This window comes from Chamaea fasciata, unplaced genomic scaffold, assembly GCF_029207755.1.
Source record: "Chamaea fasciata isolate MVZ Bird 193981 ecotype frontalis unplaced genomic scaffold, bChaFas1.0.hap1 SCAF_35, whole genome shotgun sequence".
Taxonomy (NCBI): domain Eukaryota; kingdom Metazoa; phylum Chordata; class Aves; order Passeriformes; family Sylviidae; genus Chamaea; species Chamaea fasciata.
In genome coordinates, this window is record NW_027094120.1 from 880,351 (window position 1) to 904,637 (window position 24,287).

The 24,287-nt window shown below is 50.1% G+C and overlaps 2 protein-coding genes across 2 annotated transcripts; one reads left to right on the forward strand and one right to left on the reverse strand.

Moving 5' to 3' along the window:
• Positions 1–583: 583 nt before the first annotated feature.
• On the reverse strand, positions 584–1,582 carry LOC136303475 (olfactory receptor 14C36-like). Its single transcript, XM_066207137.1, has one exon. The coding sequence runs from the start codon at positions 1,514–1,516 to the stop codon at positions 584–586; it is 933 nt and encodes a 310-aa protein (XP_066063234.1). The 5' UTR covers positions 1,517–1,582.
• A 21,296-nt stretch (positions 1,583–22,878) lies between these two features.
• Positions 22,879–24,020, forward strand: LOC136303506 (olfactory receptor 14C36-like). Its single transcript, XM_066207164.1, has one exon. It carries the CDS (start codon positions 22,879–22,881, stop codon positions 23,833–23,835), a length of 957 nt encoding a protein of 318 aa, XP_066063261.1. The 3' UTR covers positions 23,836–24,020.
• The last annotated feature ends 267 nt before the right edge of the window (positions 24,021–24,287 follow it).

The following is a 24,287-nucleotide window of genomic DNA, read 5'->3' on the forward strand; positions in this document are numbered from 1 at the left end:
CCAAATCCCACAATGGGAGGTTTAACAAGACCAAGGGTCGGCTCCTACACTTGGGCCACAACAACCCCTGCAGTGCTACAGGCTGGGGACAGAGTGGCTGGAGAGTGGCCAGGCAGAAAGGGACCTGAGGGGACTGCTGGACAGCAGGCTGGACATGAGGCAGCAGTGTACCCAGGTGGCCAAGAAGGCCAATGGCTCCTGGCCTGGATCATGAATGGTGTGGCCAGCAGGCCAGAGCTGCTGTGCCAGCACTGATCTGTCCCCAGCCCTGCACACAGACATTGCTGCTGCAGCTGCAAAGGAAGGGAACAAAACAAGGGATCTCCAGTGAAAACTTTTCTGGGAGATCCTTTAGTTCGTTTAAAGTCACTGAGTGCACAGCTCCTCACTGACACAGTCTTTTGACCACAGAAAATATGGAGTGAAAGAAAACAAGTCAGGGCACACACAGTGGCCTTGCTTTGTGAACATAATTGAAAATTAATCACAGGAAAAAAAAAAAAAAAAACAACTGCAAGCAAAGCAACAAGATCTATCAAAGATGACCTTTATTACAAATGATTTGCAAGAACTGGCCAGCAGTTTAATGTTTCTGATCTTGCCTAGTCATCAGTTTCCACACTGCAGCCTTGAGCTCCTGGTTCCTCAGGCTGTAGATGAGGGGGTTCAGGGCTGGAGGCACCACCGAGTACAGAATTGACAGGGCCAGATCCAGGGATGGGGAGGACATGGAGGGAGGCTTCAGGTAGGCAAATGTGCCAGTGCTGAGAAACAGGGAGAGCACGGCCAGGTGGGGGAGGCAGGTGGAGAAGGCTTTGTGCCGTCCCTGCTCAGTGGGGATCCTCAGCACGGCCCTGAAGATCTGCACATACGAGAAAACCATGAACACAAAACAGCCAAAATATAGAGAAGCACTTAGCACAATGAGCCCAAGTTCCCTGAGTTTGGAGTGTGAGCAGGAGAGCTTGAGGATCTGTGGCATTTCACAGAAGAACTGGCCCAGAGCATTGCCATGGCACAGGGGCAGGGAAAATGTATTGGCTGTGTGCAGCAGAGCATTGAGAAAGGCACTGGCCCAGGCAGCTGCTGCCATGTGGACACAAGCTCTGCTGCCCAGGAGGGTCCCGTAGTGCAGGGGTTTGCAGATGGACACGTAGCGGTCGTAGCACATGATGGTCAGGAGGAAATACTCTGCTGAAATGAAAAAGACAAACAGAAACACCTGTGCAGCACATCCTGCATAGGAGATGGTCCTGGTGTCCCAGAGGGAATTGTGCATGGCTTTGGGGACAGTGGTGCAGATGGAGCCAAGGTCGCTGAAGGCCAGGTTGAGCAGGAAGAAGAACATGGGGCTGTGCAGGTGGTGGCCGCAGGCTACGGCGCTGATGACGAGGCCGTTGCCCAGGAGGGCAGCCAGGGAGATGCCCAGGAAGAGGCAGAAGTGCAGGAGCTGCAGCTGCCGCGTGTCTGCCAATGGCAGCAGGAGGAAGTGGCTGATGGAGCTGCTGTTGGACATTTGCTGTGTCTGGCCATGGGGGCCTGTTCAAGGAGAAAAGATCAGTGACAGGTTAGGAGAAAGTTCTTTCAGTAAAATCAAAGCCTTTTCCCACAGACCATTCTTCTGTATCACACTGACAGCCTTTTGATTTTCTAGCAGATTTTCCTTGAACTCCAACTGGGGAGCCCTGGTTGGTGCTGGCTGAGTGGGTCTTCAGGTTCAGGGCAATTACATGCAGGGTTTTTATAATTCAGCCTTGCCATGCAGACGTGAGAGGGGGACAGGGAACCTGTCCTCGTGTTCCACTTTGAAACCCTCTTGATACAGAAGTCTCTGTCAGCTTGTACTCCCACTACCAGTGACCAGGAATGGTAAAGTCTGCTTAAATGTTCTAGAGTTTTTTCAACAGCTTTTCTTCATCTCCACTTGACTATTTTTGATGTCAGAAACTCTCAGCATTTCTGCTGCTGCACTCAGGGAGAACAGAGCAAGTTCTCTGAGGCAAGGTGCTGCAGGGAGAATGAGGGGAGGAGGTCTGTCACCCTGTCTTGTTCCAGGATTCTCTGGGCTTTCACCTGTCCCCTACACAGGATGATCACCCTCCCATGTTTCCTTTAAAAACCGTCCTGACACTGCTGAGAGCTGATGGATCCACCACAGTCCACCCAATGTCCATCCTCTTCTCAAGGGCTCAGCCCCACATTTGTACCCAAGGACACACGGGACTCATTCCACCAACCCAACAGCATTTTCTCCATCACAGAACTTGTGTGTCTCCCCGTGGGGCTTTCAGATAAGACAAAGATGCTACAGGGCAGGTTTGCATTGTGGAGGGAAGCTGGAAGCTTGGAAGGAAATCTCAGGGAGACTTTCAAGTGTCCTAATGATGGCACTGGATTAAATGAGATGGAGCTCCTTCCCTGGCTGCACTGACAGCATTGCCCACAGCCAGGCACTGGGGACAGGGTCACCCTGAGCCAGCTGTGCCCCCTCCCAGAGCCCCCCAGTGCCAGGCAGCTGCTCCCAGCCCTGTGCTCTGCAGAGGGAACTGGGCCCGGGGCTGCAGAGCTGCCCCACGGCTCTGCTGCAGCTCTGCCTGCACAGGAGGGGCTTCATGCCTTGGACCCCCAGCCCTGAGGGCAGAGGCTTGGCTGGGGGACAAGAGGGAGGGGGCTTGTTCCGAGGGAGGGGCTGCACTGGAAAGGATCCTCTGGAGATGTCTCCCTGCCACAGCATTTCTGGGTTTTGTTTTCTCTCATTGCCTGATCTTCTCTCTGCTTCCTGGAGATTTTTCTCCTGGAGGCATTTCCCTGTTCCTGATCTCTCCCTGCCAGCACTCACAGACCCCAAATCTCTGTGCACTCTCCTTGGCCCTACAGAAACCTGCCTGTTTGCAGGGCACTGGCTGGGGGCAGGTTCTGTTTGGAGCTTGGAGAAAGGACAGGTCAGACTAAGCCTGATGGCTCCAGTGAAGGTGATGCTGGTGCTGTCCATGGGCAAAGGAGTGGATGAAAGCACTTTTGGGAACCCATGAATAGCACTGGAGGTATAGTTCAGATGCCTTAGGGACTTTTAAACATGAAGTTGTTTATTATTTATCCCCCCCGTTCACCAGGAGTAAGAAACTGAAAACAATGACTCAGTAAATTTTATCTTTATAAAAACTATTGTCCTGGAAATATTCCTGGAGTGAGCAGAAGCCCTGAGCATGTCCACATGCTTACAGCAGAGATAGTCTGAGTTGTACTTACAGAATCCATAATGGGATGTTCCTGCTTTAGGAGATCATTGCAGGAGCTGCAGCTGCATTGTCCTGCAGCCAGAGGCTTCCAGTGTCAAGGGCTGGAAATGATTCTGGCCCAGTCAGTCCTCAGCATCTTCCCAGCCCTGAGTGATTGAAGCTCTCTGTGCCTGTGTGCTGTGCCCAGGGTGGCTGCAAGCAGTGCCCCAGCCCTGCTGGGCTGTGCACAGGAGCCACTTTGATGGAGAAATGCCTTTTTGAAGCTCATCTTGGTTGCCAGGAGGTGCCTCTGTGTCAGGAGCCCGGCCCAGCTCAGCAGCACAGACACAGCACAAGGATGTTAATGAGCCTCTCGGGGATTTGCTGTTGTTTACATCAGACTCAGTCCCTGAGAGAGTGTTCAAAAAACTTCTCAAGGACTCAAAGTCAGATTAAAAACGCCAAAGTTTCTTGAAGTTTTAAATGGGTGCCATTGAGGGACACGCCTGAGAAAGTGTCCCCAGGTTCCAGTTAGAGCAGAACACCGCAGGCACTGATGACAGGTGGGGACAAACAAGGCAAAGGCGTCTCTGATGCTGAGCAAACCTGCATGTGTTTCAGGAATGCAAAAGGCCAAGGCCTGAGCTCCAGCCTATGGCAAGGCAGATGCTGTCCTTTCCTGTGGTGGTTTTATGTTTGCTGAATTTTCTTTACTAGCTGGGAGATAAGATTTTGGGAGAAAAAGCTGAAAGAGGCTCAACCTAAAAGTAAAAACAGATGGATTTTATTAGCATACAGTAAGAAAAGAGAAAAAGGAAAAATGAGACATTCAAACATCTTTTCACTTACCACAAACCGTTCACTTTCCCACTCAACAGAGAGAAAACTATGATTTTTAGCCAGTTGCAACTATTTAAACACAATCCTGCATCACCTTGGGAGAGGAGCCTCTCTAGAGTTTATGGAGATACGTGCCACAGGAAATGGTCTGGTGGTTCTCATGGTCACAAATCTGCAACCACACGGAATTTTTGCAGATTCTGTGCAGTCCCACCCATATAACAGGTTCCCAAGCTGCTTATGGGCCTCTGCATGTTTGGGGTACCATTTTAAGAATGCTTTTCTAGTATAAAGCAAGGATTCTCTTCTTCTTTCTCTAAAATCATCACCATCTCAAAAGAAATAGAGACCTCCTATTATGCCTAGGAGCCGGAACTTCAAAATTACTTCCTTTCTAGAAGCATCTTCGTCTCAAAGGCTGAGACTTCCTTATTTTTTCCCAGGAGCCAAGTATATTTTCTATTCAAAATCCTAAATTAAATCTCATTCATATCAGTACATACAACTCTTTGACTAGAACTTGCGTTCTCCCAAACAGCATTATAATAATCTATTTTTCTGTAATTCACATCCAGAGAAGTCTGGTCAGAAACATCCACTTCTTCCAATAGTCTTTATCAGTTCTTGTGCTAACTTTTGTCTCATACTCTCTCCTTACATTTCAAATCACTCTGTCTTCTATGGAGGAGGGAAAAAGGTTAATGTCTTTGCCTAAAGTCCCTTTTTTTTTTTTCTTCTCCAGCTGACTCCCAGAACTTCAAGGTTGAAAGTGATAGCAGGGGGAGCATGGAGAAGAATCATGCTCAAGAACACTGATGGATGATCCTCCTCCAGCCCTGGTCTGATCTAAAGCAACTCAAACTTGGATTAGCTCCCTGGAGCTCCGGAGAAGAATCTTCAAAATTGCCTCCTCCATCAGCCAACACGGGTTTAGGATAGGTAAGTCATGTTTGAGCAACCTGATCTCCTTTTATGACCAGGTGACCCGCCTGGTGGATGTGGGAAAGGCTGTGGATGTTGTGTGTTGGGACTTCAGCAAGGCCTTAGGCACTGTCTCCCACAGCACGCTCCTGGAAAAGCTGGCAGCCCACGGCTTGAACAGGAGCACTCTTTGCTGGGTTAACAACTGGCTGCATGGCCGGGCCCAGAGAGTGGTGGGGAAGGGTGCTGCATCCAGCTGGCAGCCAGTCACCAGGGGTGTTCCTCAGGGGTCTGTGCTGGGGCCAGCTCTGTTCAATGTTTGTATTGATGGCATTGATGAGGGTATCGAATATTTCATTAGTAAATTTGTGGACGACACTAAGCTGGGAGCGTGTGTCGACCGCTTGGAAGATAGGATGGCTCTGCAGAGAGACCTGGAACAGTTGGATGGGTGGGCAGAGTGCAACAAGGTGAAGTTTATTAAGTCCAAGTGCTGAGTCCTGCATTTTGGCCACAATAACCCCTGCAGTGCTCTAGGCTGGGGACGGTGTGGCTGGACAGTGCCCAGGCAGAAAGGGCCCTGGGGGTTCTGGTCGACAGCCAACTGAACATGAGGCAGCAGTGTGCCCAGGTGGCCAAGAAGGCCAATGGCACCTGGCCTGGATCAGGAATGGTGTGGCCAGCAGGAGCAGGGAGGTCATTCTTCTCCTGTACTCGGCACTGGTGAGGCCACACCTCGAGTGCTGTGTCCAGTTCTGGGCCCTCAGTTAAGAATAACCTTGAGATGCTTAAATGTGTCCGGAGGAGGCAACAAGGCTGGTGAGGGGCTTGGAACACAACTCCTGTGAGGAACGACTGAGGGAGCTGGGGTTGTTTAGCCTGGAGAAAAGGAGAGTCAGAGGTGACCTTATCACTCTCTACAACTCCCTGAAAGGTGTTTGTAGTCAGGTGGGGCTTGGTCTCTTTCTCCAGGCAGCCACTGACAGAATGAGAGGACAGAGTCTTAAGGCTGCACAAAGGGAAATATAGGTTGGAAATTAGGAAAAAGATTTTTATGGAAAGGGTGATAAAGTTCTGGAATGATCTGACTGGAGAGGTGGTGGCATCACCATCTCTGGATGTGTTTTAAAAAAGACTGGATGTGGCACTAGGTGCCATGGCTTAGGTGAGGTGTTGGGACATGGGTTGAACTCAATGATCTTGGAGGTCTCTTCCAATTTGGTCATTTTGTCATTCTGTAATTCTGTAAAGGTTTCCAGGTCAAATGGGCTAAGTCAATTAAGCTACTGCTATGATAAGAGTTTTATTTTGAGTTGGATGTTTTATTAAATGGTTTTCCAAGTTCCTTGATTTTCTCTATTTTGCCAGTAGAGCTGTGTGTTGCTTTGACCTCTTAGCTCAGTTGGTTAAAGTATGGTGCTAATATCACCGAGATTGTGGGTTCAGTCCTTCTGTGTGCCACTCACATAAGAGTTGGACTTATTATCCTTGACTGTTCCTTGCAAATAAGAATATTCTGTGCATCTGTTCATCCTGAGACTATCTGGTTGGCATTTCTCCTTGTGCACCAAACTCGAGTAAGAGAACCTTTGGGTACCCCCATTATTTCAGTGTTCTGGGGTGTTACAGCCCCGCAGGCTCATTACGGCCTCTTGTTTCCGTGAGGCCCTGCTGTGTCACACTGGCCCGCAGTGCCATGAGGATCGGGAGTGTCACACAGCTTTGTGCCATTTGTCCTCGCTGCCCCTCCCATCCCACTGCCCCACAAGCAGCCCCGAGCCACCCGGGAGGGACAGGCCCTGCTGTGCCAGGCCTGGGCTCAGGGCTTGGCCTTTCTGCTGCCTCCAACCAGCCCAGGCCTTGCTCAGCATTGCAGTTCCCTGCTCACAGCCTGCGGCTCCCTGCAATCCTGGCCTCAAGGATCTGCTCTCAGCAGTCCCTGGGGAGCCTTTGGCACTCCCTGCCCTCAGTGGGGCCCAGGGATGCTCCAACGGACTTGGAGTTTTGCTTCTGCCTCCTTGAGCAGCTTCTTCAACCCTCTCTCCATGCCTAAGCGTCCTGGACTCAGCCCCAAATCCAGTGTGGGGCTCATGAAAATACAGAATACCTTCACGAGCTCTTTCTCTCTCTTCAGTTGTCTTCAAGTCTCCAGGGCTTGTGCAGCTGCTTGGAGTCAGTTTGGAGTTCTGTTGAGGGAGATTTGAAAGTGCATCTCATGATTTTGTGTTTTGTTTTTTTTTTTTTTTTTTGTTTGTTTGGGGTTTTTTTTGTGGTTTTCTTTTGTTTTGTTTTGTTTTTGGGGTTTTTTTTGTATTTTTTTTTTAATCAAGGGCACATTTTTAATATTTCAGTTCATTGAAGAAGTGACAGAAGCATTCCTCAGGTGTTCCTTATTCGGAATGTCTCCTTAAGAGGTCTGGGCACGGTGAAGAATGAGCCCCTTGCAGGCTGACCTTGTTTGGACAACCTGCTCCTCACCCCAACCTCACCATATCTAACCTCACCCACCAAGGACTGACATCCAAAAACATAAAAAAATTATGTTGTTAAAAAAAATAATGTAATTATTTTTAAAATATAATTATATTTTCCAGATTTATAATGTAATTATTGTTCTTTACATACCTAATTTTAGATTTATATTGAAAAAGGTATACATGTTTAGCAACTAAAAAAATATTGGTCATTTGTTCTAAGTAACACAATTCCCTTCATTAATTCATTGACCTCTATTGGCTATTGATTTGTCCCTTCTTATGCTAATTAGTCCTGCTTTTAGTCCTTTTGTAATCGTATTCATCATTTTCTCAGACAGGGTAAAAGGGGCTACTTTGGGGTCCACGGAGACGTTTCTGGGGCACATTTGGGGATGTTTTGGAGCTGGGGAAGGAATTTCTAGAGAACTTAAGGGTCTGGAGGACACTTGGGGGAGCCGTGTGGGCCCTTGGCGGGGCACTAAAGGATTCTGTCGGATAATTCGGGGTCCGGGCGGGCACTTGCGGGCCCTGAGGGGACTCTCTGGGGCGCGGGGGATGATGGGAGTTGTAGGCGCGGGTAGAACACGGTGTAACGGGGCCGCGGAGCATCACGGGAGTTCGAGGCGCGGCTCCAATGGCTGTCGGTGGGGCGCGGGGCATGACGGGAGATGGAGTCACGGCTGGAATAGGGCTCTGTGTGCGCCGCGGAGCATGCTGGGAGCTGTAGTCCCGGAAGTGGCTCGAACGGGGCGTTTGGGGTCCGGGAAGGCGCTTGGGGGACACTTTTGTGTCCGAGCCGGGACTTGAGGTCCTCGGGGGGAACGTGTACGGTTCGGGAGGAATTGGGGGGAGCTTGGGGAGCTGTAACCGGGCTCTTGAGGCCGCGGGGAATGGCAGGAATTTTAGGCGCAGAACCGTGTTATGAGGGGCTCCGAGGCCACGGGGGATGATTGGAGATGAATTCCCTGAAGTCGCTCCAACGGGAATCGGTGGGGTTGGAGCATTCAGGGGATCCAGGGATGCTTTTGGTGTGGGGGGGGGAGGTGCTAAATGGACGCTGACGGAACAGTTAGGGATCCTGGAGAGTCTGGGGGACAATTGTTCGCTTCAACGTGTTTCTTTGCTCATGAAACAAATGTATTGTATTTAAAAGGTAATATTCCATAGGCGTAGGTTCCATAGGCATAGACATCAATAGGTCTAAGTTCAGAAGCAAATGTTCCATGTAACAGAATGATGTTCTCTACTGTTAAAAGCAAATTAACCAAAATAAACAAAAAAGATTGTGTTAACAATTGATGAGAAAAGAACAGAAAAGGTTGTTGTGCCACTGTAAACTTTGTCTCTGAGTCTACATTTCAAATAACAAAGGTGACCCATCTGAAGGAGGATTTCTTCTCAGGATAAATGTCTTTCTAAAAGTTTTCTTTGTTGCAAGGAGCTGCCTCTGTGCCAGGAGCCCGGCCCAGCTCAGCAGCACAGACACAGCACAAGGACTTTAATGACTCTCCCGTGGATTTGGTGTTTACATTTAACTCAGTCCCTGAGAGAGTGTACGAAAAACTTCTCAAGAACTCAGTTAAATTGAAACACTGAAGTTTCTTGAAGTTTTAATGGGACCCACAGAGAGACCAAATGGAGAAAGTGTCCCCAGGTTCCATCACTGCAGGCAGTGATGACAGGTGGGGACAAACAAGGCAAAGGTGTCTGTGATGCTGAGCAAACCTGCATGTGTTTCAGGAATGCAAAGGGCCGAGGCCCGAGCCCCAGCCCCTGCCAAGGCACATCCTGTCCCTCCCTCAGTGCTCAGGGCTCTTCCCGGCCCACTGGGATGTGGGGATGTGCAATGCCAAGGGCAGCAGCATGGGGCGGCCCCTGCCAGGCTGCTGAGCAGGGACAAGGAGGCAATGAGGCCCCAGGCCTGCAAGGGTCACTTGTCTCCTCCTCATGGCTCAGGCCCAGGCCCAGCAGCCATGGCCAAAGTGCTGCAGGAGTTGGCTCTGTCAGGGCCTTGCAGCTGCTGCCCATCCCTGTGCCCTGTGCAGCCCAGGCTGTGCTACGGTGTCCGTGCCCTGCGCCTCTGTCCCTGCAGGCTGTCGTCATCCCCCGGCTGCCCCACCTGGCTGGGCCCTTCCTTTGCTGACAGCTCTGCGTCCTGCCTGCCTCTGCCTGGCCACACAGAGCCTTGGGCTGCTCCAGACTCTTTCTGGGGGATGTTTTGCACCACAGCCCTGCCCTGGGACAGAAATTCCTCTCTCCTTGTGTCCAGTTTGGAACTCCCCAGGAGATCTGTTTGGCATTATTTCATCCTGAGGCAGTTTCACACAATGAAGAAGAGCTCCACCATCTCTGAAACACCCCTTCAGGCCCTCTCAGGCTACTCACACCACTGAGCCCAGGGCCCTTAGTCTCACGGGCTTTGTGCTTGTGGCCTCCAGATCATATCTTGGGAGATTTTTGTGTCTTTTCAAGGTCTTTTCAGATTAAAACATCATGGTCATAATCCCAGAAAAATTGGCATGTTTTTACAAGCCTGTATTGGCAGTGGAAAGGGAAAAGCCTTTAAAATTGTCAAGCATAAATTCAGACTTGATATAAGAATGAAATATATTGTGTTTATGCTGACAGGACAGGAACAGGTTGTCCACAAAAGTGAGTGCCCCATCCCAAAAACTGTTCAAGATCTGGAGCTTTGACCATCTGTTGCAGTGGTAGTTGTGCCTTCTCACAGCAAGGGGGCTGCAGTACATGATATTTTAGGGCCATTCCAATTTTAAAAAAAACAGAAGATAAAAATTTAATTTTAGGGAAGTTCTGACACCTCCTCATGAAAGCCTCATCAAGGGGGTCAATGGCAGAGCTTTCCAGCATGATGTCATCTGAGCATGGGAGGTTCTGCGTTGGGGTCTGAGATTTACGATGGAAATCCACAAAGGGCATTTGGGCAATGTGCGAGATTTCCCATGGGGTATCTAAGAAAGGGCCCCAGGAAGGGAAAGGATGGGGGATCAAGGTGGTTTGCTCAGAGGTGATGGTCAGTGCCCATCCCTGGCCATGCCCTAGAGCTGATCCCCACAGCCTGTGCCATTTTCCTAAACCCCTTGCTGCCAAGAACTCTCTGGGACAAGGGAGCTCTCTCTGCTCGTGGTACTGAGGGATGTCCAAGTGCCAGATACTGGCGTGGGGACCACAAACCATCAGGTCCTGTGTCCTTTGGGGCCCAGGCACTGTTGAGACTGGTGTGTGTGCACACAGCACTGGTGTGTGTGGGGCTGGGTGTGACCACCAGGGAACATCAAACCAGAGCAACCAGAGAGCAGCAGAGGCCTGGGAGCCACTGAGTGAGATCAGCTCCTGCAGGGATCTACATGGTCTGGGTGTCTGTGCAGCTCTGCATCTCATCCTGCCATGGCAGAGCACACAGACAGCTCCTCCCTGTGTCCCTTTCTCCACTGACTGTGCTTTGGCCTGGCCTGGAAACCTCCCGAGGTCCCTCCCAGGGGGAGTCCCTGTGCATTTCCCTCCCCCATGGCTCTGCCCTTCCTGATCCTTTGGTGTTTTAACAGTGGAACATGGTGCCCAAGACAGAGGATGGAAACAAGCTGTCTGTAGCCCTTGTAAATCTCTTCTTTCCCTTTGCTCACAGCTGATGACTCTTGGCTGACAGGGACAAGCTGTAGTCTCTGACTGCTTTGTTCTGTTTGACTCGAGGTGGAAGTGTTGACATCTGGCCAGGCAGCCTGCAAAGGCCTCCTGCAAATGACTGAGGAGGAGGAGCCCCAGGATTGGTGTGAGCCACAGGAACTGCCTCCACCAGAAGTGCTGCCAGTTGAGCATGACCTGAACGTGGTGGAGGACAAGAGCACTCCGTGGGAGGAGGTAGAACATTTGAACAAGGAACTGCAAGTGTGTCTGCAGCCCTTGGAGGGGGAAAAGAGGGAGGAAGTGGAATATGGTCCTTGTGGCAGTCCTCCTTCAGAAAATCCCTGAAAATGGAAGATGAATCTGGCCATGAACTCCAGTAACACCAGCCTTTGGCTTTGAGCCATCCAGTCAAAGGGAAGTGGACATGCAAAAAATCCATTTGAAGAGCCCTGCGTGTGGCATGCTGACAGCATCTTCCTAAGGGCTGGCATTTGGAACAGCATCTCAGGGTCATCTCTACCAGCCACCTTTCTGAACCAAACTCATTTCTTCTCCCAGATCTACACAGGCTCTTGCACCAAACCAGCTGCAGCAGGAGCATTGTGTCAAGGAGCCTTTGCTCCCCAAGCTGAGATGGTGATCCCGGGCAGTCGGTTCATCTCCTGCGCTGACACAGCTGCTGCTCAGCAACAGCAGATCGAGGAGGACTCCCTGGAGCTACTGAGTACGTCTTGTGTATTTGTTGTCTGGAGGATAGCGTATTGTGCGCACGTGGCAGCGTAGCTGGACCAAGTGTTCCTCCTCAGTTTGATATCACAGGGACATTTAGGATTCCCCACAGGAACTTCTGGAGAAAATCAGTCTCTGCTGGCCATTTCTGATTCAGAGCTGCCTGTCTGGTTGTTTTGTTGTTGTTACCCAGCTGACCACAAAGTTTTCAGAGCCCCAGCAATGGGGCTGCCTTTTGTGCCTCCTGCAAGCTGGGATCTCTGCTTCAAAGCGAGCATCTTAAATTTTGTTTTCCACAGGGAGAATTGTGAGCATGGAAAATCCCATGAGAAAATCCATCAAAGTCAAAAATATCGGCAGCGGGTGAATCTGACCACAAAACCATGGGCCAGGTGTTTTCCTGGTGGAATATCGATCAAGTCTGAAGTCAGGCAAGCTGCAAAAATGTTCAGACACTGAGGATAGATTGTCCCATCTCTCAGTACCAGTCAGAATTTGTAAGCGTGGCCAGAAGGCATTGTCAAATTGTCAAATGATCACACTGCCAAGGTCTTGCCTGCAGTAGGCAACAGGACCTGGTAGATCTCCTGGTCTCTCAAGCATGGGACAACTCTGTGTTTATTTCCTCTGCATTTTTGTATAGCTATAATCAGCTGGCCACACGTACAGAGGGAGAAGAATCTTGCTTGCCTGAAAGAGAAACCTACCCCCTATCATAGCTTTCTTTACAAGAGTTTGCTGAAGGAAATACTCCATGGTCAGGATTAGAACTGCATAATTTAGAGACTGAAACCCGAGAAGAAAGAAGAAACTCTCCTTCTGAGCTGAGGCAGTAATCCTCAATGCTTCAGGCCCAGTGGCCATGCACTTGAGAGCAAAATGCATCATCTGCCTTCTGACAGAGCCCTTCTGCATCCTGCAGGTTTTAGGCATTTCCAGCAGAGATCTCCAGTCTGGGCTGGCTTTCACACCAAGATCTAAATACTTTCTCCTTTCTTTGTGGCTCTCTTGTTTCTCGGACTTTTGGAGAGGTTTGTAAAGCACTCAACACTGCCACAGAAGGAGAGGTAAATGCCAACAGCCCCCACAGACTCTGCTGCTCTCAGGGGCTTTCCTCTCCGGTGTCAGCTGTGGCTGCAGCTTTGGGTAGAGCTGTGTTGAAAAGACACAAGAAGCACAGACTTGTGGCAGCCTGCAAATTGCATTTGGGACAGTCTTTGTCCTTCTCAGGTGCCAGAAGGAAGGCAAGGAGGGTAGTGGTTCCTTTCACAGAAGGACTCGCTCACTTGCTGAATTGCTAAAACAAAGGTGGTGCCTCCTCGAGCATCTCCCTGCTCTTTGGTGCTACAGCTTGAGTCCTGAATTTTCCTTTCTGCCTGCCGGAAAATACATCTGAATGATATTTGTGGGAGCTCAGTACCTCTGAATGACAGAACCAATAGGATTTCTGCAGAAGCCATTTCATATTTACATTACACTATGTTTATAGATTGTAAGACCACTGTTCACACCTTCATGCCTTTCTTGATTGGTTCGTCTTCTTTGTTGGCTCAGCACACGTGCCTTAGGCAATTTGATTGGCTATAATTCTGAGCCTTCATGGCCTCTAGCTCATTCTTCTTGTCCTGGTATTCAATTTCCCAGGCTCCTCTTCTTTTTAGACCAGTTTGTGTCTCTGTGGCCTTGATATATTCCCAAAGAGCTGCTACTTGTAACTAATATCTCTAGGTGGTAGTTGGGCTTGAGCACTTTGTATTCCAAGTTATGCAGATACATTGCTGCAGATACATTGCTACAGTTAGTGGTAGCTCCTCAGCCACCTGCAGTGCTGATGGCTCTCTCTTCTGCTGGAGAAGAGGCCAAAGAGGAGCAAAATGAGCAAAGTTACCACAACCCAACCGCTGTGGTGACAGCAGAGTCAGATTTTCCTGAGATAGTAAATGCCAGTTCTGGAGGGTGCTGTCTTTAGTGCAAGGCAGAGGTGCAAGTTTCTGCCCAGCCAGCACTTGCTGCTGCTGGCTAAGGATGCTGAGTGCTGCAGTCCTGCCAGGACCTAGCATTTGCCCCAGCCAGTGACAGCTGGGAAATGGGCTTTGATCTGCCATGTTGAGGCACCAAAGGGCTGGTGCTCCAGGTGAGCATCTGGCTCAGTGAAGCTCTATGTCTTGGCTTCTGCAGCGCTCTAGCCCAAGGGTGCATGGGCTCCTTCTGGAGGTCACAATCGTTTGTTTGTTTGTTTTCCCATTTGGGACCTGTGTTTAGCTTGTGGAAGTGTTCTGCATTTTTCTTGAGTCGTTCTTCACTTCCACAGAGACATCAGGCTTTTCATAAGTCTCAGCTATTCCTTCTGTCCTCCATAACCAAAACTGTGCCATACCACAGGTGGTGCCTTCAAAGTGACTCCAGTTCCAGCCTAGACCTCTCCTCTTCCAGACGACTCCTTCCCCAACACGCCCAGCAACACCAACCCCAGCTCAACGCCCTGCCAAGACCCGCAGCTGTCCCCATCCCTCCGCACAGCTTTCCCACCCCCTGGTTCCCTGCACGTGCCGTGGCATGGCACTCAGGAGGATGTGCTCCAAGGCCTTCCCCGGCAGCAAGCTCAGGCTGCCAGGCCTACGGTTCCTGGATCATCCTTCCCACCCACCCTTCCCGTGCTCAGCTGTTCCATTTGCGCTCAGCTCGGACTTGTCCGCTTAAGCAGGGCTGCTGGTAAAGGATGGAGAGCAGCCTGGCAAGCTCCTTCTCCAGCTCCCTCTTTACTCTCAGGGGAGGTAGAACATGCCACAGGAAAGCAAGCAGTGCCAAAAGACTTGGGCCAGCATCAGGCACATTTAGGAACCAAACAAGGCCTTTGTTTGATGTAAGGAAGCACAGGCAATTGACAGAAGGAAAGAGTACTTAGCACAGATATCCAGAAGTACTTAGCACCAGTTCACATAAGAAAAACCTGGAAGCCTAACTTGGCAAGAGAGTGACTTGACAAAAAGCTTTAGACATAGCCTTGGGGAAGACCTAAGGGCGGCTACAGAATCAGCCCTGTGCAGGGAAGGGGTGAGGAAGATGAGCTGCTTTGGTGCGCTGAGACTCCTCCTGGCCAGCAGGTGGACATTAGCTTCAAGTCTAGGATTCTGATGCAATGTGTTTCTTTCTAAGCCCCTGCCTATGGAATCACCTCAGCAGTCTAAAGACGGAAGGTATTTCTGATAGAATTCCTACAGAAACCCACTGCAATTTGGACGTGGCAAAGAAGCCTTGTGGTGGGGTGCAGAGCCCTAACCTCCTGCCAATCAAAGAGCTTTTGGTGGACAATGCATTTGTCTGCTGATTTCTTTGAATTCTAGAGACCTCTCAGGACTGCTCTATCCTGAGGGAACGCCCTTGGCCTTGACCTGTAGGCACCCGCGCAAGCTTCAAATCGGCTCCCTCAGCTTCCAGGACCTCTCTTGGCCGGCATCCTGACGGGGATGCAGGACTGCTGCGATGCACTGCTGGCACCCAGCAGGACAGGACCGGCTGTCTCGTGTCCACGTAGCAGCACCCCCTGACACAGCCGGGGTCATCCCGACAGCAGACAACGCTCACGTGTCTGCGGAGAGGGGCAATGTCCTGGGTTGAAGTATATTCTATCACCATCTTCATGAACTGTTGAAACCAGGTGAGGCAGTGCTCCCTGCCTCCTCCACTCTGGCTTATCTTCTGTTAATGGGCCCATCAGCACCTTTGCTGCACAGCTCACAGATAACCCCCTCCTGGACTACCTCCTGTTAATGGGCCCATCAGGCCTTATCACATGACTCACTATCCCATTGTGAGATGCTCTGCCCAGAGGGAGGAACCACGCATTCCAGCCTGGATATAAGCTGATACCCTGATGGTTTGTGGTCCCCACTCCAGTATCTGGCACTTGGACATCCCTCAGTACCACAGCAGAGAGAGCTGCCTTGTCCCAGAGAGTTGTTGGCAATCAAGGGTTTAGGAAAATTCCACAGGCTGTGGGGATCAGCTACAGGGCACAGCCAAAACTTGTCCTGACCAGCAAATAGTGTAAGCGCTTTTTATACATTATGATATTGTTTTTATCCTTCTTTCTCTCTGTTTTCTTATGCCTGTTCCTCATAAAACCACTTTGATCCCTGAATCCTTTCCATTCCTCTGTTCTTTTCTCAGACATCCCATGGGAAATCTTGCACAGGCTCCAAATGCCCTCTGTGGATGCTTATCATGTATCTCAGAACCCCCCCATGCTCAACTGGCAAGGTCATGCAGGAAAGCTCTGCCATAGACTCCCTTGGTGAGTCTTTCAGGAAGAAGTGTCAGAACTTTCCTTGAAGTAATTTTTTTTTTTTTTAATTAGAATGGCCCAAAAATATCCTCTACTGCACTGTCCCTGCTATGGGAAGGCACAGCTACCACTGGACCAGGGTGCAGGATGCTAATATCTCCTGACCTTGAACACCTTTGGGATGGGACATCCACTCCCACTGACAACCTGGTTTTCTGTCTTGTCAACCTATCATAAAATATTTTGTCCTTATATCAAATCTAAATTTATCCTTGTCCATTTTAAAGGCATTCCCCTTCCTCTGCCACTAAAGGCCTAAAAATAAACACAGTCTTTCTTGGGTTATGTATGACCACAATGTTTTAATTTGAAAAGACCTTGGAGGACACAAAAGACACCCAAGATGAAATTTGGAGGCCTTAAGCACATGACTCATATAGAGAATGAGGGCCCAGGGCTCAGTGGTGTGAAAACTGAGAATAGAAAAAGAGTAGCCTGGCAGGAATTGAAAGGTGGTTTCAGAGATATTAGAGCTCTTCTTCAGAGCAGAAAATAGCTTGAAAAATAAAGAATGGTACCAAGGGCAGCAGTGGAGGACCAGACTGGACACAGAGGGAGAGGAATTTCTGTCCCAGGGCAGGGCTGTGCTGCAACACGTCCCCCCAAAGCAGTCTGGAGCAGCCCAAGGCTCTGTGTGGCCAGGCAGAGGCAGGCAGGACGCAGAACTATCAGCAAAGGAAGGGCCCAGCCAGGTGGGGCAGCCGGGCGATGACGACAGCCTGCAGGGACAGAGGCGCAGGGCACGGACACCGTAGCACAGCCTGGGCTGCACAGGGCACAGGGATGGGCAGCAGCTGCAAGGCCCTGACAGAGCCAACTCCTGCAGCACTTTGGCCATGGCTGCTGGGCCTGGGCCTGAGCCATGAGGAGGAGACAAGTGACCCTTGCAGGCCTGGGGCCTCATTGCCTCCTTGTCCCTGCTCAGCAGCCTGGCAGGGGCCGCCCCATGCTGCTGCCCTTGGCATTGCACATCCCCACATCCCAGTGGGCCGGGAAGAGCCCTGAGCACTGAGGAAATGTGGTGGTTTAGCATGAATGTGAAAGATTTTTATTTTTTTTTTAAGAAGGAATAGTATGGATTGACAGCTTGGTTGACAAATCAGAGCGTTGTACATGTCTCTTGGGACCCAGTCTTTAATCAAAGGTACCAAGTGACTCAGTCGTCTTTCTATTTCTGGCTGGCAAGGAGTTAACACCACTTCATAAGTCAGAGGTTCGGGCTAGGCCTCCCCAGAGCCAGGCCCGGCAAGGCCTTGGGAGGGCCACTGCCTGTAGGAGAGCTGCCTGGGCCGGCACTGTCCCCTTTTTCTTCCAGCTCCTCTGATGGGGAGAGGAGGAGGATTGCAGATCGGCAGTGCTGGCCCTGTGCCAGGGGCCGCGGCGGCCGGTGGCCGTGCTCTGGGCTTGACTGCCGGAACCTCTTGTCTCCCAAAATCACAGAATGTGTAGGCTGGAAGAGACCTTCAAGGTCATCGAGTCCAACCCAGCCCTAACACCTCACCTAGATCATGGCATCAAGTGCCACATCCAGTCTCTTTCTCAACACATCCAGGGATGGTGATGCCACCACCTCCCTGGGCAGACTATTCCACTTTTTAATCACTCGTTCAGTGAAAAACTTCTTCCTAATTTCCAAACTGGATTTCCCTTCATGCAGCTTAAGACTGTGTCCTCTCGTTCTGTCAGTGGCTGCCTGGAGAAAGAGACCAACCCCCCCTGACTACAAACACCTTTCAGGGAGTTGTAGAGAGTGATAAGGTCACCTCTGACTCTCCTTTTCTCCAGGCTAAACAAGCCCAGCTCCCTCAGTCGTTCCTCACAGGAGTTGTGTTCCAAGCCCCTCACCAGCCTTGTTGCCTCCTCCGGACACGTTCAAGTATCTCAACGTCCTTCCTAAACTGAGGGCTCAGAACTGGACACAACACTCGAGGTGTGGCCTCAGCAGTGCCGAGTACAGGAGAAGAATGACCTCCCTGCTCCTGCTGGCCACACCATTCCTGATCCAGGCCAGGTGCCATTGGCCTTCTTGGCCACCTGGGCACACTGCTGCCTCATGTTCAGTTGGCTGTCGACCAGAACCCCCAGGGCCCTTTCTGCCTGGGCACTGTCCAGCCACACCGTCCCCAGCCTAGAGCACTGCAGGGGTTATTGTGGCCAAAATGCAGGACTCAGCACTTGGACTTAATAAACTTCACCTTGTTGCACTCTGCCCACCCATCCAACTGTTCCAGGTCTCTCTGCAGAGCCCTCCTACCTGCCAACAGATCGACAAATGGTCCCAGCTTAGAGTCATCTAAAAATTTACTAATGAAAGACTCAATACCGTTATCCATGTTGTCAATACAAATGTTGAACAGAGCTGGCCCCAGCACAGACCCCTGAGGAACACCCCTGGTGACTGGCTGCCAGCTGGATGCAGCACCCTTCCCCACCACTCTCTGGGCCCGGCCATGCAGCCAGTTGTTAACCCAGCAAAGAGTGTTCCTGTTCAAGCCGTGGGCTGCCAGCTTTTCCAGGAGCGTGCTGTGGGAGACAGTGCCTAAGGCCTTGCTGAAGTCCCAACAGACAACATCCACAGCCTTTCCCACATCCACCAGGCGGGTCGCCTGGTCATAAAAGGAGATCAGGTTGCTCAAACATGACTTACCTATCCTAAACCTGTGCTGGCTGATGGAGGAGAGAATTTTGAAAATTCTTCTCTGGTGTTCCAGGGAGCTAATCCAAGTTTGAGTTGCTTTAGATCAGACCAGGGGTGGAGGAGGGTCATCCATCAGTGTTCTTGAGCATGATTCTTCTCCATGCTCCCCCTGCTATCACTTTCAGCCTTGAAGTTCTGGGAGTCAGCTGGAGAAGAAAAAAAAAAGGGACTTTAGGCAAAGACATTAAACTTTTTCCCTCCTCCATAGAAGACATAGTGATTTGAAATGTAAGGAGCGAGTATGAGACAAAAGTTAGCACAAGAACTGATAAAGACTATTGGAAGAAGTGGATATTTCTGACCAGACTTCTCTGGATGTGAATTACAGAAAAATAGATTATTATAATGCCGTTTGGGAGAATGCAAGTTCTAGTCAAACAGTTGTATGTACTGATATGAATGAGATTTAATTTAGGATTTTGAATAGAAAATATACCCGGCTCCTGGGAAAAAATAAGGAAGTCTCAGCCTTTGAGATGAAGATGCTTCTAGAAAGGAAGTAATTTTGAAGTTCCGACTCCTAGGCATAAAAGGAGGTCTCTATTTCTTTTGAGGTAGTGATGATTTTAGAGAAAGAAAAAGAGAATCCTTGCTTTATACTAGAAAAGCATTCTTAAAATGGTACCCCAAACATGCAAAGGCCCATAAGCAACTTGGGAACCTGTTATATGGGTGGGACTGCACAGAATCTGCAAAAATTCCGTGTGGTTGCAGATTTGTGACCATGAGAACCACCAGACCTTTTCCTGTGGCATGTATCTCCATAAACTCTAGAGAGGCTCCTCTCCCAAGGTGATGCAGGATTGTGTTTAAATAGTTGCAATTGGCTAAAAATCATAGTTTTCTCTCTGTTGAGTGGGAAAGTGAACAGTTTGTGGTAAGTGGAAAGATGTTTGAATGTCTCATTTTTCCTTTTTCTCTTTTCTTAGTGTATGCTAATAAAATCTATCTGTTTTTACTTTTAGGTTGAGCCTCTTTCAGCTTTTTCTCCCAAAATCTTATCTGCCAGCTAGTAAACAAAATTCAGCCAACATAAAACCACCACAGGAAGGGACAGCATCTGCCTTGCCAGGGGCTGGAGCTCAGGCCTTGGCCTTTTGCATTCCTGAAACACATGCAGGTGTGCTCAGCATCAGAGACACCTTTGCCTTGTTTGTCCCCACCTGTCATCAGTGCCTGCGGTGTTCTGCTCTAACTGGAACCTGGGGACACTTTCTCAGGCGTGTCCCTCAATGGGACCCATTTAAAACTTCAAGAAACTTTGGCGTTTTTAATCTGACTTTGAGTCCTTGAGAAGTTTTTTGAACACTCTCTCAGGGACTGAGTCTGATGTAAACAACAGCAAATCCCTGAGAGGCTCATTAACATCCTTGTGCCGTGTCTGTGCTGCTGAGCTGGGCCGGGCTCCTGACACAGAGGCACCTCCTGGCAACCGAGATGAGCTTCAAAAAGGCATTTCTCCATCAAAGTGGCTCCTGTGCACAGCCCAGCAGGGCTGGGGCACTGCTTGCAGCCACCCTGGGCCCAGCACACAGGCACAGAGAGCTTCAATCACTCAGGGCTGGGAAGATGCTGAGGACTGACTGGGCGAGAATCATTTCCAGCCCTTGACACTGGAAGCCTCTGGCTGCAGGACAATGCAGCTGCAGCTCCTGCAATGATCTCCTAAAGCAGGAACATCCCATTATGGATTCTGTAAGTACAACTCAGACTATCTCTGCTGTAACCATGTGGACATGCTCAGGGCTTCTGCTCACTCCAGGAATATTTCCAGGACAATAATTTTTATAAAGATAAAATTTACTGAGTCATTGTTTTCAGTTTCTTACTCCTGGTGAACGGGGGGGATAAATAATAAACAACTTCATGTTTAAAAGTCCCTAAGGCATCTGAACTATACCTCCAGTGCTATTCATGGGTTGCCAAAAGTGCTTTCATCCACTCCTTTGCCCATGGACAGCACCAGCATCACCTTCACTGGAGCCATCAGGCTTAGTCTGACCTGTCCTTTCTCCAAGCTCCAAACAGAACCTGCCCCCAGCCAGTGCCCTGCAAACAGGCAGGTTTCTGTAGGGCCAAGGAGGGTGCACAGAGATTTGGGGTCTGTGAGTGCTGGCAGGGAGAGATCAGGAACAGGGAAATACCTCCAGGAGAAAAATCTCCAGGAAGCAGAGAGAAGATCAGGCAATGAGAGAAAACAAAACCCAGAAATGCTGTGGCAGGGAGAGATCTCCAGAGGATCCTTTCCAGTGCAGCCCCTCCCTTGGAACAAGCCCCCTCCCTCTTGTCCCCCAGCCAAGCCTCTGCCCTCAGGGCTGGGGGTCTGTTGGGGTTTAGGTTTGTTCCTTCTTTCTCTAAAGAATTTTTTCCCCATAAGTTACCAAGGAGACCAAGTGTTGGATACTTGAGGGTACTTAACCAAAACAAAGAGGTGGACAAAGTTAGAAGGAAGAGATAATGCAGGTAAAAGACAAAGCTTGAGACAGCTGCGGGCTCTTCTTTTTTCGGCGTTCGGGGAGAGAGGGAACGGCTGTTGCTGGCTGGAAAAGTTTCAGCTTGGTGCTCTGAGGATCCTGCAGAGACACCGAAACCAAACTGCCCTATGTTTTGTGAAACAAAACCCTCAAGGATCTTGGTACTGTTTTCGTTTATTATTAATGCTGTAGTTGTTTGGTGAGGGTTTTTTTGTGTTTGTTTACTTTGTAATACATACTAATAAAAAACTGCTATTCCTATTTCTCAAATCTTTGCCTAAGAGCCTCTGATTGTAATTTATAATTAAAAAAGAAAAAAAAGAGAGTGAAGGGGGGGGGGGTTACACTCTCCATCCCAAAAGAAACTGCAGTTGTTGTTTTTTTTATTACCTAGCAGATACCTGTCTTCCCAAACCAAGAGAGGGTCCAAGGCATAAAGCCCCTCCTGTGCAGGCAGAGCTGCAGCAGAGCCGTGGGGCAGCTCTGCAGCCCCGGGCCCAGTTCCCTCTGCAGAGCACAGGGCTGCGAGCAGCTGCCTGGCACTGGGGGGCTCTGGGAGGGGGCACAGCTGGCTCAGGGTGACCCTGTCCCCAGTGCCCGGCTGTGGGCAATGCTGTCACTGCAGCCAGGGAAGGAGCTCCATCTCATTTAATCCAGTGCCATCATTAGGACACTTGAAAGTCTCCCTGAGATTTCCTTCCAAACTTCCAGCTTCCCTCCACAATGCAAACCTGCCCTGTAGCATCTTTGTGTTATCTGAAAGCCCCACGGGGAGACACACAAGTTCTGTGATGGAGAAAATGCTGTTGGGTTGGTGGAATGAGTCCCGTGTGTTCTTGGGTACAAATGTGGGGCTGAGCCCTTGAGAAGAGGATGGACATTGGGTGGACTGTGATGGATACATCAGCTCTCAGTAGTGTCAGGATGGTTTTTAAAGGAAACATGGGAGGGTGATCATCCTGTGTAGGGGACAGGTGAAAGCCCAGAGAATCCTGGAACAGGACGGGGTGACAGACCTCCTCCCCTCATTCTCCATGCACCACCTTGCCTCAGAGAACTTGCTCTGTTCTCCCTGAGCGCAGCAGCAGAAATGCTGAGAGTTTCTGACATCAAAAATAGTCAAGTGGAGATGAAGAAAAGCTGTTGAAAAAACTCTAGAACATTTAAACAGACTTTACCATTCCTGGTCACTGGCAGTGGGAGTACAAGCTGACAGAGACTTCTGTATCAACAGGGTTTCAAAGTGGAACACGAGGACGGGTTCCCTGTCCCTCTCTCACGTCTGCACGGCAAGGCTGAATTGTAAAAACCCTGCATGTAATTGCCCTGAACCTGAAGACCCACTCAGCCAGCACCAACCAGGGCTCCCCAGTTGGAGTTTAAGGAAAATCTGCTAGAAAATCAAAAGGCTGTCAGTGTGATACAGAAGAATGGTCTGTGGGAAAAGGCTTTGATTTTACTGAAAGAACTTTCTCCTAACCTGTCACTGATCTTTTCTCCTTGAACAGGCCCCCATGGCCAGACACAGCAAATGTCCAACAGCAGCTCCATCAGCCACTTCCTCCTGCTGCCATTGGCAGACACGCGGCAGCTGCAGCTCCTGCACTTCTGCCTCTTCCTGGGCATCTCCCTGGCTGCCCTCCTGGGCAACGGCCTCGTCATCAGCGCCGTAGCCTGCGGCCACCACCTGCACAGCCCCATGTTCTTCTTCCTGCTCAACCTGGCCCTCACCGACCTGGGCTCCATCCTCACCACTGTCCCCAAAGCCATGCACAATTCCCTCTGGGACACCAGGACCATCTCCTATGCAGGATGTGCTGCACAGGTGTTTCTTTTTCTATTTTTCATTTCAGCAGAGGTTTCCCTCCTGACCATCATGTGCTACGACCGCTACGTGTCCATCTGCAAACCCCTGCACTACGGGACCCTCCTGGGCAGCAGAGCTTGTGCCCACATGGCAGCAGCTGCCTGGGCCAGTGCCTTTCTCTACGCTCTGCTGCACACAGCCAATACATTTTCCCTGCCCCTGTGCCATGGCAATGCCCTGGGCCAGTTCTTCTGTGAAATCCCACACATCCTCAAGCTCTCCTGCTCACACTCCAAACTCAGGGAACTTGGGCTTCTTTTGTTTTCCATCTGTTTATGTCTTGGTTGTTTTGTGTTCATGGTTTTCTCCTATGTGCAGATCTTCAGGGCTGTGCTGAGGATCCCCTCTGAGCAGGGACGGCACAAAGCCTTTTCCACCTGCCTCCCTCACCTTGCTGTGGTCGCCCTGTTCTTCAGCACTGGCACATTTGCCTACCTGAAGCCCCCCTCCATCTTCTCCCCATCCCTGGATCTGGCCCTGTTGATTCTGTACTCGGTGGTGCCTCCAGCCCTGAACCCCCTCATCGACAGCCTGAGGAACCAGGAGCTCAAGGATGCCCTGAGGAAAATGATGAGTAGATGCTTTTCAGGAGCAACAAACTGCCTGTTTTCTTGGCCATAATTTTCAGAATGGAACTCATGACAGGCTCAAAAGGCCTTCCCAGGTCTTTGGTAGTGTTCAATGGGTTTTTCTGTCAGAAAATTATCCCCAGTGAAATTTTTTTAATCACCCCCATCTAATTCACTGTCTGCCTCTTGAATTTTATCCAGAAGCTCTGTAAACCAGGATTTACTGTATTGCTACATTTCAAGAAAATAAACTACCTTGCAGTGCTTGTTTTTCCTGGGATCCCATCTTTGTGACCTGCATGAAGTTAGAGGGGAGAAGGGGAAAAGAGTCCCAGCACAGCTACACTGCCAGGGAGCAGCAGTGCTTGGTCCTTTCAGTGCTGCTCTTCCCAGCTCCAGCCTCTCCTTCCCAGCCCTTCTGTGGCTGTAAGGCCGCAGTGCTCTGGCACATTGGTCACTGTCCTGCTGCGTGTCCCTGCTGTGACCGCAGGCAGGGACTGGCCA